The sequence below is a fragment of the Leuciscus leuciscus genome (genome assembly GCF_965113295.1).
Source record: "Leuciscus leuciscus genome assembly, chromosome: 4".
Lineage (NCBI taxonomy): Eukaryota > Metazoa > Chordata > Actinopteri > Cypriniformes > Leuciscidae > Leuciscus > Leuciscus leuciscus.
The window spans coordinates 43,053,931-43,072,052 of NC_138728.1; the positions used below are offsets into that span (position 1 = coordinate 43,053,931).

The following is an 18,122-nucleotide window of genomic DNA, read 5'->3' on the forward strand; positions in this document are numbered from 1 at the left end:
CTGTTCGTAGGCTGATTGAGTCAATGGTTCAACTCGAAACCTTACTTGGTGTGGAGTCTGTATCTCCTGTTATTCATGTATAGGTTTGTGTATTGTATTACACGGTCTCTGGTAATACCTCAACCAAAATGTAATCTTCTCTATTTTGTGTATATTAATCCTGTTTATGTACCTGGTCTGAGTTTTTCAAAGTGTAATGGGCACTTTGTGTATGCCTACAAAATGTGTCGAAGTTTGGCCAACTTTCTCCATATTTGTATCCCTTTTGGTTGGGTAACTTCCTATGTGGTGTCTTCACTGTTTTTAAAGTGTGGACCATGTAATTCAAGTGACCAGTGTTTTATTTGTTATACTCTGAGAATTTTGTGTGAATTCTGGGGGGTGAGTGTAACAGGTACAGAAAGTGTTCTGTTAAAACATATGTATTGATTGTTATAATTCTCACAAAATTGTTTTGCACATGCACCTGATATGATTGCCTAAGTGAGTTGAGTACGTTTCCCCTTTAATTGCTGTGATGTCATCATGAGCCTACATAATTTCCTGTTTTGCCGCCGCCTCTTCCTCTTGACATTGTTAATGCATGTGTCACGGGTGACAAAATGCGGGGAAAAGCGGAACCTTTGTTTTCTTTCCATGTTTCCCGAGGGGAATTATTTTGGTGTAACTCCTCACTCCGGTTCCGGGTGTAGCGGAGATATTGTCCAAACTAATTACCGCCGATGCACGACAGGTGTGAGGGAGAGAGGAGCGGTGTTTGCACAGGCTTTCCGCTTCACAGGAGGAGGATAAAAGAGCCATTCGAAGTCGAGTTGGGGTGAAGGTTGGAACTGGTAAAGGTCAATCGGTGTTCAGTTGATCAGTTGTTTGGCTGGGTCTCAGTCGTTGTGTTTTGGGGTAGAAGATCTCCTGTAACTGTTGTGGAATACTACTGGATTGAACTGCTGCTTGGATCTGCGCTGGAAGAGGAAGGAAGAAAGATAAGTGAATTAATTTCATCATTGAATCAAATGTAAAGCTTGAAGAAAAGACTGTGAATGTGAAATTTACTGTTGAGGAGGACATCTGTTTCAGATATATTGGAGAGGAATTGAGAGTTGAATATTTCCGTTGAAATGCATGGATGAAGCGAGGCTTCTGATCAGCCCTACTGTGTGAGTGATTTGCAGTTGTTTGCCTTACCTGATGCACGTCGAATTAATGCTGTGGAACTGTAGTGAACACGAGTGCTGTGTGCTATGCTGAGAAGAGTCTTCCAACGCCTGCTTTCATTCTTGTGAGATGATCTACTGGTTTCCATCTAAATCCCAGAACGATACAACTGAACTGGTGAAGTAATGTTTTGTATTGTCCTCTCTTCCACTGAATATTGTCGTGAAGTAATTCCTCATTGAAGGCTCCTGTTAATCTTCTCCCTCTCTCTGAAAGTTCAAGTCTCATGAAGAATCGTATGGCTGTGGAAAAGTCACAATTCCCCTCTCACGTCCTGATAAGAGAAGCTGCTGTTAAGAGAAGAAAGCTTACCTGTTACTTACCGTTCGAGTCCTGCAGATGTACAGCAACGCTGTGAAGTGAGTTTTAAAGTCACAATTTCCCTCTCACGACCTGATAAGAGAAGCTGCTGTTAAGAGAAGAAACCTTACCTGTTACCTACCGTCTGAGTCCTGCAGATGTGCAGCAACGCTGTGAAGTAAGTTTTAAAGTCACAATTTCCCTTTTCATGTCCTGATAAGATAATCTGCTGTTGGGTGAAGAAACATTACTTGTCCCTTACCGTTTGAGACCTGCAGATGTACAGCAACGCTGTGAAGTGCGTTTTAAAGTTACGATTTCCCTTGCATGTCCTGATAAGAGAATCTGCTGCTGAGCGAAGAAACATTGCCGGTTACTTACCGTCTGAATCCTGCAGATGTGCAGCAACGCTGTGGAGTAAGCCTTCCCAGCCACTATTACACCATTGGGTTTCGAAGACAGTGAATAATCGATCCAGCGGCTACTCCGGCCGAATAGCCTTAGAAGACAAGAGTTGCTCATTCTTTCCTCAAGTTGATTATTATTCAATAAAGATTGTTACTTGTGAACTAAATTACTTGCCTCCTCTTTTGTCCGTCTGTCGCGTGCCTGTGGTGTTGGCTCCTCACGGTGGTGTCTGGAGTCAGGGGCGGCTGGTCATCCGAGTCCGCCCCGGCCTGCACCGGTGACGCATGGAAGAGGTGGGTTATTTTTGGCTCCTGCTAATCCTCAATAATCTTTATTTTAATCATTGCTTTTATGTCTATATCTTCATTGCAAATTATGTGTATTATGTTATTTTACTTACCTGTGGGGTTATTTTTGTCATTTTGCCCAATTTAAGTTATATTTGTGTCTTTGGCCTATATGTGGAGATGAAAAGCACATGGTAATTAAATCTACGTCACATTTGTTTTGTGGAGCAAAATAAGGGTGATTGTACTCAGAGGCTGCTTTTATTTGTTTTACATCAGATCTCAGAGAGTAAAACCCAGTGAAACCGCCGCCTGTTGTCCCGTGTCTGTCTTCACAACGCAGAAAAGTGATTTTATAACTGGTGTCGCGAGCCACCGGTTACACTTGTACCAGTTTACCAGATACATTGATTAATAATGTAATCATAATTAAAGCGGCAGTGGCTCAGTGGTTCATGTAGGTTGTCTATATATTGATGGTTCAATCCCCGGTTCAACCTGACCTAGTGTCGAGGTGTCCATGAGCAACCCCAGCTGCTCCCGACAAGCTGGATGGCGCCTTGCAAGGCTGACACCGCCGTCGGTGTATGAATGAGTGAGTGAATGAATGAATGGGTGAATGTGAGGCAATATGTAAAGCGCTTTGGTTGCCATGGGTCTGTTGAAAGCGCTATATAAATTCAGTCCATTTACCAAAACAATACAAAAAATCTGTTCACTTTCACCTGAGGGAGCAAAATAAATGTTTACCTAATAAAAATGTTTGAACAGAATTAAAATAATCACTTCTGCCCATAGATGGTCCTCAAGGAACGTTTTGCCAGTGTGTGGAGCTGGATCTACAATTAAGTGGATCCTATACCACCGTGGATGATCACAACATCGCTGATCCAGCCCCTCGTTATGGATGCTTTCTCCTGCCACAGACCCTCAGTCAGAAGCCTTGTCTTGTTTCTTCTCACATACTCCACCCCCACCGGAAGGCCATTTCAACACTCGGATCTACTAGCTCTTTTTTTATTTCCACTTCGAGCACTGCCCGGATCTACTTCCCATCCTTACGACCACCCCAAAAGCTCTGTCCCCTGTTCATTCTAGGGCCTTGGCCCTTCTTGATTATTGTTTCTTTAGGTAACTTTGCCATTGTTTACTTTGTCAAATAAAGGGTAGATTGTTGCCCATTGAATCTAAAAACAGAAGCTTCATATGTCTGAAAAGCTATTTGTTGGCTAGGACAGTTACACCCCAAATTACTATGGTTAAAATCATATTATTTTCTGCTAGAAATAGAGCATAAGATATCAGCTAATGTTGTAACTCGTGTGTCTTGTGTTACTCACCGTCTAAGTCACATTTTGGCACTTCACGGTGGAAGGATATCTCTCATAAAGATGTATGACACTTTGGGATAAAGACATGGCTAAAACATAATACAATTGTTTGTTCTAACTTAGTTCTAACATAATGACTGTTTTATATCTATTAGGGATGTCCCGATCACATTTTTTTTTTCACGATCCGAAAAAATTAAATAAAATGACAAGGCACTCTTTTATCAGGTCTTAAAGGGCTTTAATTGGAGCTGCTACAAGAGATTGTCTATACTCTTACTCCCACTTTGAATTTCACACGTACGATCACACCAGTGTCATTAAAACGGTCAGTGCATCACGTGATCAACTGCTAAATTCAAATGTGCTTTCGCGTGTTGGCTGGCGCTGAGCCAGAGCTGGACATGCTCTCAGTGCTTGCCATATATTTATATTAACACAATGTTTATTTTAGGTTTCAGACATTTAAATTCACATAAGCAATAAAAAAACAATACATTTAGAGTTGGACACTGATGTCTATGGAAGCAGCAATAATAATCCTTTCCATTATAATTAGATGACATGGTTTATTCATATCAGATACACATTGTGTAAGTAACTTTAAAGTTTACTGGCCACTTACTTTTATGTATTTCGGGAAAAGTGGATGAATCTGATTTGATCAACAGATCTGATTTTCTGAACAGCGGCACAAACTAACAAGGCGGCGCCCATCATGCACATAGCTTGATCATATTTTCATATTTTCTTTTCAGCTGGCTTTTTGGTCGATTAGGTGTGGACCTAATCGACCAAAAAGCCAGCTGAAAAGAAAATATGAAAATATGATCAAGCTATGTGCATGATGGGCGCCGCCTTGTTAGTCTTGGTTTTCTCTTGCAGCTGCACAGCCTGTGTTCATTTTTTTAAATCAAGTACAGTACTTTTTTTACTTAACATTTAAGTACAATACTGTTTTTATTGAACTTTTTAAGGAATACTTCACCTCTGGAAAGATGAATGTGTATTTAAAATGGGTCATTTATGTAGAAGAAATGTGAAATTATTTTTGAATTTGGAGCCTTCTAGACTGAGAAAAGCCAGAAAATGTATTTTTGGCCTATGTGGATGAAAGACAACAACTCCCAGAATGCCCTAGGAGGCCACTCCCAAGCCACACCTACCGCTAAGAGAGCGCAGGCTAGGCTACTAGTGAGTCTCCGTGACCGTGACGAGTTTGCACGGGATTTCGAGATCGCCCAAAATGTCCAGGATTCGGCTTTTGCTTTCTACAGTCGCCATTCATTATGTTTACTGTGGCGAGCAGGACGAGACTGAGGGCGCGGGAGAACGGCGCGAGGCTGGTGGCGTGATTACCGATGAGCGAGATGCACTGGTCTCGTATCTCTCACGGAGGAGCGGGAATTTTCTTAGCAATGTTAAAACGCACATCAACCGATCACTTGTTTAGTGTTCATGTAAACACAACATTCAGATTCACCAATCGGAATGAATTCAGTTAGATTGAAACAAAAGGTGTGCATGTAAACAATGAATGGCGACTGCAGAAAGCAAAAGCCGAATCCCGGACATTTTGGATGATTTCGACGGCCGGACATGTCCTGGAAAAAGAGTATGGTAACCCCTACTACTCAGCTTTCTCCACAGAACAAGAGCCTGGGCTAGCTTAGCTTCCAAAAAAAAGATGGCTGACCCTATGTGTACATTCTGTGAGTGAGATCCCACCCTCTATGGGTGGGTTGAAAACATGCGGGACAGCCCCTACTACTGGCTGTAGTCTTTAGCCTCTGGCCAACCCTTACAAAACAAAAATATATTGCAATATACTAGAATTTATATTGCAATACATTAGAAAATATATTTCAATGTATCAGAAACTTCCTCATATATTTGAAAATATATAGCAATATATGGATGGACAACCTATTGCTATATATTGATTCATATATTAAAATACATTGATTTACAAACAAAACTGTATTACATTATTGCATGTATGTTTTTTTTATGAGTTAAGCAAGCTCATGGATAGATTTACAGAAACTTACACAAATTTTTGCATGACATTCATTATATTTTACATTATATAGCCATATGGATGGACCATATATGGCTATGTATTGATTCATATATTGTAAAATGAGAGTATTATAAATTAAATTATCATTAACAGCAGCAATTACAACATTTTTTTTTTTTATTGCCCACTTTTTATTCTCTCACATGACATTTCATCCTCAACATTTTATTCCTCCACATGACATTTCATCATCAACATGACATTTCAGTCCTCCACGCTACATGCATAAAGGTTGGCATACTGTGGCAGATCAACTAACATACATTTCCTGTTGAATTGCATCACATCAAAAACCTTTTTCCTGCCCTGTAACACTCTTTTCAAGCCAACTACATTTTCTAAATTCAGCACTGAACTGTGTGATTTGTCATACTGTCTTCCAACAGCAAAACATTTTCTCTCTACCACAATGTAATAATACACAGTGATTATGTGTCCATTAATGAAAAGGAACAGCTTCACTGTTTTGTTGGATACTCTAGTGAACTGCTCTGAGTAATACAGTTCTCCTTTGACGAAAGTTCTACTGAATATTTTCACAATTGTATCCGTGGTGACTGAAAGTTTCTCTCTCATAGCCAGTATCTCTTCTTTAGCAAGTTTTCGTACATAGTGTAAACCAAGGGTCACAACTTGATCTGCTACTCTTTCAAACTGTTTCAGCTTTTTTTCACCAGTCAAGTTGTTATACAGCTGTATACATCTAGGCACAGCATTTCTCAGTGCATTGTTTTTCAAAAGAGGCAACACTTGTCTATATGTGAATTGTTTCATTATTTGTTAGGGAACACACTGGGTGCCATGAAACATCTTCAGTATCTCCCCATTAAAAGACTCAAAAATATATCCTGAATGTGCCCACAAAGGTCCCCAATTTCTCACAGAGTGAAGACATAAATGTACGTTAAATGACACATTTTCCTTTCCATACAGTGTTTCAAACTGTTTGACAAACTCAACAACTAGTTTTTCACATCTTTTTAACCCCTCTGATGTGACAGTGTCCTTACATAGCAAGAACATGAAGGTGACAAGGATTAACCAGTGCTGGTAAAATGCATTGGGTAATATTCCCTTTAGCACTAAGATGCAATAAAAAAGTAACCAGTTCTGCCATTCACTGGCTTTCCAAAACTTCCTTTGCTGAAAAGAGCGGGGCACTCTTGTGATATTGCAAGGTGGTTTAATTCTCTCGTTGTTTGTCGAGCTCAGGAACACGATTACCAATATAGTATGGCTCCTCATGGTGTTCACTATCCAGCCACATGCTTGTCATTTGCCGAACAACTCCAAGATGTACATTATGCATATGGTCAGGAGGCATTCCAGATATGAGGTCAAAGTGTGGGATGTTGACAAGACATGTGGGCCCTTTAATGCCCCTCACAGATTGTGTGGTACGCACAGCCTCCCTTGCATCATTTAGGGTTGAAGCATGATCCCTTTTGGGAACTTCTTTGTATGGATAAACCCTAACAGTTCCATTTCCCTTTGGAACTTGTTCACCAGTATGTAGGCAGAGGCTGCACCCATAATGACCATTAAATTGGGTCATGTTTTGCAGAATGGGCCTGGCAACTGAATCACACATCATAACAGCTGCTATCACTCTACAATGATTCACAATGTTATTGCTGTGTAACTTGAAGCCAACAGTAGACAATAACTGACACTCTTTTGTGAATGGTTTTAAAAATGTATTAACATTTGGCTTTTTAGTACCAAACCATAGGCCAAAAGTAAAACATTCTCTTTACGGACAAGATAAGGAAGCTTGTTTACCATCCCTTGTAATGGCCAAATTCCATACTGGGATGATTTGAATACTGGAACTCCATCACAATTTAATGTTAAGGAGAATGCATGAGGACTATCTAGTGGGCCACCATCTTTGTTCAGATTATGATACATTTTACAACAAAATATGTCATCATACTGCCCTTCAGTGACTTGGTCGCCGATGTAATATTCACAGTTGGGACAGTATATGTGACATTCTAGGTGACCTTGTATTGGTTTAAGCTCTTTTAAGAACAGATGCTTTGAAGTTAGAACATTTTCTGGACAGTGGATATTAATCAAATCTAAAAGATCAGACAGGGCCACACCAGTAAGTGAGTGTCTCAAAGCATATGAAAGGATAAGTAAAAAAACTCTGAGCTTTGGTTAGTTGTGAGCCTGTGTAAAGTGGCTCATCATTTACTGGAGGAAACCTTTCATTAATGCCTACTCCCAAATGTGATTCTTCATTTACTGACTTGTCAGTGCTGTCTTCCATGGGAAATTCTTCTCCACTGCCAATGGATTCAGAGTCAGTAAAGGACTGCCATAGTGGTTCAAACACACCAAAATCAACACTGTCCTCAAAACTGAAGATTGATGACTCTGTTGTTTGGCTCAAATTTGGTGGTAGTTCATTGGATTCAGGGTCTGCATGCAGGCTCTGTAATGGGAAAATACAGTAATTCCAAGGCATAGTTGACAAGCATAAACACTAGGAATTTTGCACAAAATTAAAACTTGACAAAAATATTACAGATGTGGCATTGTTGTATACAGGGTAAAAAATAAGGCTTAGGTTAATTTTTAAAAAGGATAAGAAAGCAAAATAGTTAAAGTTTGAAGACACGAAAATCAGATGTGAGATCATTGCACTGTTAAAATGACTTACTGTAATGTCATCAACATCATGTGCATTTTCAGATCTGTGGTCAGAGGAATCCTGATCCAGGTTCTGCTGTGTAAGAATAGAGAAGTCTTAGAGGAAGTGCTTTCAGTGAATTAGTCAAACACAGAAAACAGTAGATTAGTAGTAGATTACTTACAGTAATCCCACCACCATCATGTGTGTCTTCTGAGCAACTGTCAGAGTTGTGGTCAGAGGAATCCTGGTTCTGTTGTGTAAGAATAGCAATTGCAATTGGGTTAATGTTATCTGATTTGTCCTTACACAATTCAGACAACAAAACTTTGCTTTTACTGATATTTACTGAGAAGCACAAAAAAACCCACATCATTTTGGAATATTTTTGAAAATGGAAATAGTGTTTTGGAAAAGAACTCTTCATATATATATATATTCTGCTGGTGTATGTTTGATATGCATTATAATTAGGCTGTATTTCATATATCAATATTTAATAAATCCTAGCAAAAAATGTACTCTAAGGAACTCTCTTAAAAAAGGGAGGACGATAAGTGTCCAATGCTGACCGCCTGCTAAGTGGATGGCAAGATAAGAATTTTCCACCAAATGCCTCAAATGGAGGGCTTTCCAATTATCCCACTCAACATTTGGTCTGACCCAGGACTACTTATTTGCTCAATTTTCTTAACAGATAGTAATCAAGAAGGATTACATTTCAATTAACTGGTTATATAATGTGGCCATTTAGTGCAGCGTACTATCTAATGTCTACAAAATACACACAAAAGGTCATGTTCATGACTCACCGTTTCCTGGTTTGACTGATGCATGTTGATGGCCTCAGTCAGTTTCCTGCGATAAGAATGAAAAAATGTCCTTATTTTAAAATATATATATCGTCAGAGGCTGTCCAGGGCGTAGGGTGTGGTAAGCACTTTTTATTTACATAAATATATATTTTTTCTACTTAAAAACTATAATTTCGTTATTTTATTTCGCGACATACTCAAACTCAGCTTGTACTGAATCGTTTCAGAGACTTTGACATGTTTCCCAAATGACATCAGAATAATATCTGAAATTTCACTCACCAAAGCGACATTATCATATAGTCACTTAAAGGGATAGTTCACTTTAAAATGAAAATTCTGTCATCATATACTCACCCTCATGTTGTTTCAAACCTGTAAGAATTTCTTTCTTCTGCTGAACAGAAAGGAAGATATTTAGAAGAATATCAGTAACCAGTCAATTTCTGTCCCATTGACTTCCATAGTATTCCTACAGGTTTGGAACTCATACAGGTTTGAAACAACATGAGGGTGAGTATATGATGACAGCATTTTCATTTTAAAGTGAACTATCCCTTTAAGGAAGATTGTTCACGGCGCTTCCTCTGACTTTCACTTCACTTCTCTCTCTCCGACGACAACACTCCAGATAACGCATCCAAAGTCCAACTTTCCAAGTGCACTCAATCACAGTTTTTGTTAAGAGAAGAAATGCTTTGGAGAAATGCTCCGTGCTGCTGCCTGCTGTTCCATCAGACCTACTCTCATCTGACTCTCTCCCCCCTGCTCACACTAACTGCGGCGCAGGCGCGATCTGAATGCGCCACTGCTTTTGGCTCTTACGGGTGTCAGTCACTACAGCACAATCAGTGATTGGTTCGGATCATTTTACTGACTCGGATCTTTGAATCTCGTTCAGCAAAATGAACGAATCATTTTTCAAGTCATTTCGTTCATTATAGCTGAATATAAATAAAATGTTACATGATACATTCCCCAACACATCTAGTACCTACCTATGCAAATGTTGATTATATTTGAAAAAAATAATGAATTGCTTGGCTGGGTCTTCAGGCTATGCAGATTAGGCCTAACTTAGTTCACCTCTCGTGTCATCGGGTGATATCGACGTTGATATCGTCCATCGGCACAACCCTATTTGCGAGCCAGTGTGCTACATGCTAGCTACGTTTAGCTAAGCCGCAAGCTTGTAAAAACCCACACAAACCACGAAACTACAACAGTAAATACAGAACAACTGTTTAACCCTCTGGGGACCAAGGTGTTTTTGGAGCCCTTGAGATGTTCTGACATGCCTTGAAATTTGTGCTTTTTTCAGTTATTTATAAACATGTTAATGGCAAAGGTGTAAATTCACTCTATATAGCACAAACAGGGCTACCATAATATGCGAGCAACGTGTATGTAGATGTTTGTATTTTTAAGAGAATAATGTTTATGCGTGGTTATTGGAAAAAATAAAAATGAAAGTGGCTGAATTAAGACCACAAAACACATATTAAATATGTGTCCACAAGACTTTTGTCTAATTGATGTTGTACCTTTGAGTACTGGCTTCAAAATTATGTGAAAATAGTCTTGCTTTATCGTTCACAAAAAAAAATACATTGATTTAAATGGTGTAAAACAGGTTTTGCTTGGAAAGCCAATATGCGAGGGGGGCGTGAAGGAGTAGTTTACACCTCGGTTGTCCCACCCACTCTGCATAATGACTCTGCATAATTAGCCATTCATTCAGTTGTGACACTGATTGAGCCACAATGCAAGGACAATGCCTATATAGAAGAATACTTATATTGACCATTTAAGATTTCGCTTACATCTATCTTGTAAATATGTTTAGCTATTTTATTAAAAATGTTACAATTACAACAATAATTACAATTTCAACAATAGTTCAAGTGTACTCTTTCTTTGTAAAAAAAAAAAAAAAAAGAAAAAAAAGATTATAGGCCTACATTTTATCATATGTATTCATTAGTTTGAATATAGCCAACATTGGAACATCTAACATCTTAGTCTATGACTTTATTTTTGACAAAAATAGTGTGACTAACGCCTGACTAACGTTGTTTTATTGAAATATCAGGGCATATAAATGTTAATTTACGTTGCTTATACAAATACATTTTATTTCAACATATTCCAGTCGATTTTTACTCATCTCAGTAGGCTATGGCAAAGCAGTTTATTCTTTCACACACAGACACGCGATTCATATTTAGGCTAAACACTCTTTACAAATATGTACCCTTCATTCATCTCACAGAAACGCGAGTCATATTATAGAAATGCGATTCATCTTTTTGCGGTTTACAGGCCTACACTAACGTTATTCTATAACGTTATTCCACACTTGAGAAAATAAAACAGCCTACCTCACTCCTCAGCGCGATCTGCTGCTCATATCAGGAGATATTTCGCCTCATCAGCACTGTGGAAACTTTTCTCCATAAAGGCTATAATGTCTCACTCGCGACGCGCTTTGTTTACAGCTGATGTGGGGGCGTTTCACAGACTGAAATGGTTCTCAGAATTTGCATTTGAATAGCGCGCGCTCTCCGGGGAGTGGTCAAATTACTGTGAATCATCTCGTAATGAGGTCGACTGGAGTCGCTCTCTTTGTATACAGATTACAGAAACTAAGAATATTTGTTTTTTATATAAATGACTTCAATTAAAAGATGCGATCTCAAGCTTTATGCCCGTGGGTCTGTTTGCCTGTTTGACTGAATTTTCGCGGAGTTATAGATCATTTTCAAACGCGTTTCAAATGGGAGTTTACTGACAGAGAGAAGGCAGAAATCGCATCATCTTATTTTTTCTTTATTTGTCAAAAAGCAAAACACTTTATTTTTATTGTGAGTATACAGAAAAAAAATAGAAACTGAACAGGATCGATTGATGTATTACACGAAAATGAAAGATCAAAATTAACAGAGCATTTAGTGTTTATTTTCATTGCTAAAAAAAAAAAACTAGCAAAACGCGCGGGCGCGTTTTTGGTCCCCAGAGGGTTAATAACGTAACTTAACTAGGCTGGAGTAAAACACAAACCTCCTTTTCCAGTATCTCCTTGTTCTTGATGGAATCTCATATTCTGAACCAGGGGCAGTGTATTTTCTTCTCCTTCCGTCCATGCCTCTCTTCTTCTGGAACGGAACCCTCGATCAATGTCGGTACCACTTTGCTGCTTGCACGATCCGTTATGCGCATGTGTCACAGGTCGGGGCGGGCCAATCGAACTGCACCCACCCCTCGAGACCCGTTACCACCCTTGGGGAGTTGGACAGAGGCCAGGCAAAGAGTACGACAGACAAACAGGACTTCAAAGAATCAATATTTTATTAAGTAATAAAGTGAATCAGAAAGTTCAGATGGGTGAGTATACAAGCACGTAATCCTCCTCTTCAGTAACAACAGACAGGTGAGTATACAGGTGCGTAATCCTCCTCTTCAGTAACGACAGACAGGAACTTACGGCTGGGGGAACTTCACTGCAAGGCAGTCAGGTGAATATTCAGGTATGCACTCCTCTTGAAGGGCTGACAGACACAGAACTTGACGACAGAGAGACGTTAGGCAGGGGGAGAGAGACGTTAGGCTGGGGGAACTTCACTGCAAAGCAGTCAGGTAAGTATACAGACACGTAATCCTCTTCTTCAGTAATGACAGAGAACTTACGGCTGGAGGATTTCACTGCAAAGCAGTCAGTTAAGCATTCACCTACGTGTCTCTCTTCACAATGGGCTATCAGATAGTACACTCAGGTCTCTGTGGAGTACAACAGTATTAGCCTTTTCTCACGTCTTTAGAACATGATAGAACACACAGGTGAGTGATGGACATCCAGCGGGGTTAAGTTCACACTTCACACATCAAAACAGTGCATCAAATCATTTCATCACTGCAATTCAGCACTCAGTGGGAAATACATATGACCGTCGCCCATTTCCTGACCTGGCATTCTCATCAAGAAGTTCCATAGACAAGAGAGAGAAAGGATAGAGATCGGTTGAACTTCTCACAGTCTTTCACAAACGATCTTACTGTCCAACGTTTTCTTCCTTCCGATTGAGTCAGCGTGCTCTTTCTCCCAAACACATCACCGTGCTCGTTTGCCAGCCCCATTTCCTCTTCTCCACCGCTCACGCTCCTTCCGGGATACCCGGTCCCCAAACACTTCCCTCTCCAGACACCTCCCGTCCCAGCCTTCACATCGTCCCAGCCTTCACATCGTCCCAAACCTCTCGTCCCCCAACTTCACCCCTGTCTGATCTCCACTCTCTCCTTTTATCCTCCTCTAAATGGCAACGTGTCTCATTGCCCACAGCTGGCGGCAATTTTGACTAATTATCCCGTTCACAGGGATTTTGCGCTTGCCCGGAACTAAACCGGTGTTCTTTTGTTTTGGGTCCGGCGGGAAGCAAATCCCGGCGGACATTAGTTCCGCTTTTGGGGAAAAATTTAAGTTTTCGTCACCCTGTGACACATGCGCAGATGATAATCCTGTTTACGACACTGCACGATCCCACGCTTAAGCACCTTTGCACCGCGCGAACATATTGCGCATGCACATAACCACCGCTACTCTGAGTCTGTGCGTATGTGCCTCAGCGGTGAGAGGAGAAATTTTTTTTTACGTTTGCTCTAGTGAGCTGGTCAAAGGGGAAGGATACAGATGCTCTCAGTATAGTCCCCGTAAATTGGATCGTAGACTTCGATCCTGAAAACTCTAAAAAGGAGTATCTTATCGAGTGCCGCAGCATCGGTGGCAAGAGGCCTACTAATGGGTGGCCGGTTGAAACAGCACACATTTTGCAGTTGGCAGGCAAGCACAGTGCTTTTTTTTTTACTTGGTTAGTCATGCAACGTTATTGATAGCAAATATCCTGTTGAGGTTTTGCATTATTGGCCAAGTAACGTTCGCTGTAGGCTATTAGCTAGCTTCGGGACAGTGACGAGCTAGCTAACGGCCGTCACGTGAGTCCCGCGCTTCATTTCGCCGCATTTCTTGCATTGTGCCGCAAAATGACATGGCCCCATTGCTTGTCTGTTTCCCAAGTGTGCTGTATTCCGCTGGGTTTTTGTTGTTTTGAGGTGCCGTATCAAATTGGTAGTATTGGACGCAGCATTGTTGAAACTGCTCGCATTGATATTGCAAGTGGCTGTTGCACTGCTTTCATATTCCAACTGAAAATAATTCCACACTGCAGATTTTTATCTGCGTATTCCTGCCACTTGCACGATGGCTGCTGTAAAATAAAGAAAATACCTTGATCGGCCATGATAATTTAAGATTGGCATGGGACATCCCTAATATCTATATTTATATCGGTTTACAATTTTTAAAGAAAAAAGGAAGGCTATTTTGTGACATGACACAATCCATCACCCTTGTTTTAATCAAGTTTTAATGATAAATATGTATACATCCTGCCAGGCCGTTGTTGTAAATAAGAATTCTTTCTTAAGTCTCTTGCCTGGTTAAATACTCGACTCGACGCCCGTGAAGAGACGACTCAACGCTGGCAATATGTTATGCCCTAAATTAATACATGATTAACTAACTGTATTTTTCTATGTACATTCGTAAAATGCACTTTCTGTAAACAATATGCATTGTGAAAAGCGTTATACAAATAAATTTGAATTGAATTGAATTAAATAAAGGTGAAAGGGAACACACACAAAAAGACACGAATAAGCCATTTTTCATTCTGTATACTTTATTCTTACAGTTTATACTGTATTAAGCAATTAGTTGTTCACAATCTATCCAGTTTCACTGATGATTAGGTAAAGTTCTTGACTTAAAACGTAAGAACTCATGAAATAGTATCTAGTCTTGAATAGTTATTATTTACTAAGGGTGTAACAATACATGTATTCATCCCGAATATGTATTCATACCTCAGTGCATGCAGTCAGATGACAAATACAGTCAGTCACAGATGATCCACACTCCAATTCAGAAGAAGGGGGCATGTGCGCGGTAATGCAACGCTGTTTACTAAGCAATAATTAGTAACAAAAGTTGACAGTTAGTTAATAGTGAGAATTGGACCCTAAAACTAAAGTGTGGACATTTTTCCTATTGTATCGAAATTCTACCAAACCCCAAAATTGAGGTACGAACCGAACCATGACTTCTGTGTACCATTACACCCCTATTGTTTACATATTTGTGACTTATAAATTCTGTAATTATTATCATTTTTTCTTTTCTATAATGTTCTCTTTTTAATGAAAGACATTAGAGATAATGGACAGGAAATCACTGGAAAAACCCTTGTGTCCCACCTCAACTCTGTCGACTCTGTTTTAATATTTATATTTTAAAATCACTGTATTGTGGAGGATTTTCTGCAGGAGGATGATGCATGGCAGGGTTGCTGACCACAGATATCTAAAAGAAAAAAAAGAAAAAGTATATATGAGCTATATGATCAGCTTCCTTGCTTACAGATGACTTATTGAAGCTATTAAACACCCAAATTAATGCACCCATTACATCCACACACTTCAAGATCACATATAGTGACACTAAATTAAAATAATACATTTGCTTTGTGGAACTGTTTATTTTTTTTCAGTACCGTTTTAGTCAAAGTCTAATTAAACTGGGGTTACAAGCTTCTCTTACCTCTGAGTTGTTAAGATCATGGAAGTGATTGTGCCCAAAACAACAGGGTTGTTGAGTTAAAACTTGTGGAACAAACGGCACCTTTGGAAAAATGCACACAAATTGTTTTATGTCTTCTTACATGCAAAGACACTGGCAGACAGTTTCAGTATTTCAGGATTATAGACATCAATATACTTCAAATGGAGTAGAAAAAAAGCAAAAGACTGAAATCCTTCTGAAATGTCCTGGTGTGGAACTTTATGCTTTCATTTGGATATCTTAAAGTAATTTTGCAACTGAAAGACTTGGCGCATCACTCACCTGTGGAGAACAGCAGGAGGTGGCTTTACAGGCAAATGCTGACAGACAGATGGAGATGATAAACTGAAGGAAGGCGAATATCAATGATACACTACTGATTCCCCAGAAGAGAGTCTGAGAGAGAATTCAACATTAGCACAAATAATAATGACAAAATAATTTATGATTAGCACTCACATCAGTACACAGGCTGTTCAGAAGTTCAGAATCTATCATCCTTGAGGTTCATATAGTAATACAACATATTTATAGGTCAAACTGGACTGAGTTTAAAATTAATGTATAATGCCTTCTTGCATTGTAAATGATCAGTAATAGCAAGAGATCTATAAACTACTTCTGAAATGTTTGTAAAAAGACTAGATAAATGAGAGCAGATTAAGGCTTGACTTGACAACTTTACTGAGCAGAGTGATTTTATTGTAATTACTAAATAAATGTGAAAATAAAAGTTGGTAACATACCTTATACTTGTCCCCAATATCATAACAATCATAATAACTGTTGCAGTAAGTGTTCAATGGCCCTAGAGTCAAATCCAATGGAATTATGATAAAGGAAATGCCTGCAATTATAGCACTGAAAACGTTCATTCCAAGTGAACCTTTCACCTATAGGTAGAAAAAAAAAAACATAAAATAGATTAATAAATGACCTATAACTTTAACTTGTTAGCGTAGATGGAAAGGTATATGGAGTGTGATAAAAATAAACAAACAAATAAAATATACCCACAAGCATAATTTATCAGGGTCTAAGCACCAATGTCTCATGTGGATGATTAAGGGATATGATTGAAATGTATCTATTTAAGAAATAATGTTTTTACAATATAGTCCAGTCAATCTTCATTAGCTATGGTTCCATCCGCAAAGTATTATGTGCATTTTGGGATATCACCAAAAAAAATGCTGGATGGAAATGCCAAGATGCGCATAAATTCTAAAAATGTGTATAAAAACGTATGCATTCAATTGAGTTGGACCAGTCCACCCAAAAAGATTCATATTTTATTTTCAACTTTACTGATCCTTCAGTTATGTTCAGTTTAGGTTATGTTCAGTTCAGTTATTTCCCTCAAGGTTCAATACTGGGACCACTTCTTTTTTCTATTTGTGTTAATTTACCATTAATTCTCAAAAGTTGTCAGGTTCAACTTTATGCTGATGATACTGTTATATATGCTTCAAATTCTGTTTCTATACAAATTCAACTATCTCTTCAGTCTGATTTTAATATGTTACAAGATTGGCTTTTGACAACAACAAAAAAAAGTTGTTATGATTTTTGGTTCTAGACAGAAACTTAAATTGTATCACCTAAATAAGGTACTCCTTATTGCATAAAGTTGATACTATATTGAATATCTCGGGGTATGGCTTGATTGATTTTTTTTCAAATCACATTAACTATATTTTACACAAAGTTAACATTGGAATTAGTATCTTACATCGATTTCGGAATTGTTTTTCATATAGTGTTCGTAAGAAATTTGTTTCTCAATTAATACTTCAGTACTTTGATTATTGTGATGTGGTTTATGAAACTGTATTAAAATCAGATCTTGCCCCGCTTAATATAGCATTTCATAGACTTCCATAGAAAAAAGAACATCCCAAAACAAATCAACAATGTACGATGGTGGTCACACTCCAATGGTCATTTTTGCATGGCTTCAATTTATATTTAAATGTATTAATTTCAACTATCTCAGTTACCTACAACAATACCTTGTACCTTTTTCTTTAAATTACCAAGTAAAGCATTCTGCCCATACTTATTTTCTGAATCCTTGTGCAAAAATCTACGGAAGCCCTGAACCGCAAGGTGAAAAAACGTATTTCCAACTTATTTCAACATATCTCGTTATTTGATATAATATCTCGTTATTTCGACATAATAAGTCATTATTTCGACATAATAGGTCATTATTTTGACATAATATCTTCTTATTTTGACATAAATATCTCGTTATTTTGACATAACTTGTTATTTTGACATAATAAGGGGACATTCTAATATGCATTAAGCCACATTTAGCGTTCTTATAATGGTTTTCAATGGGAGGAAAATGCTTAACGTGAAATTAAACG

General features: G+C 38.6%; 1 protein-coding gene and 1 long non-coding RNA gene across 4 annotated transcripts in view; one reads left to right on the forward strand and one right to left on the reverse strand.

The window, feature by feature from the left end:
- Window positions 1-18,122, reverse strand: part of LOC309496110 (membrane-spanning 4-domains subfamily A member 4A-like) — an 89,239-nt gene that overhangs the window by 14,535 nt on the left and 56,582 nt on the right. The window contains exons 5-8 of one of the 3 annotated variants that reach the window (XM_082166106.1): window positions 16,494-16,640; window positions 16,030-16,143; window positions 15,727-15,807; window positions 15,001-15,489 (exon numbers count right to left, since the gene is read on the reverse strand). The exons of the other annotated variants lie outside the window; for them this stretch is intronic. Coding sequence (XP_082022232.1) covers window positions 15,412-15,489; window positions 15,727-15,807; window positions 16,030-16,143; window positions 16,494-16,640 — 420 coding nt within the window. The 3' untranslated portion in view covers window positions 15,001-15,411. Of the gene's footprint in view, window positions 1-15,000; window positions 15,490-15,726; window positions 15,808-16,029; window positions 16,144-16,493; window positions 16,641-18,122 lie in introns of those variants that run through there. 3 annotated transcript variants of the gene reach the window in all.
- Window positions 916-2,086, forward strand: LOC309497797. Its single transcript, XR_014205716.1, has 2 exons — window positions 916-1,690; window positions 1,910-2,086. It is a non-coding gene; the product is annotated as an uncharacterized lncRNA (long non-coding RNA).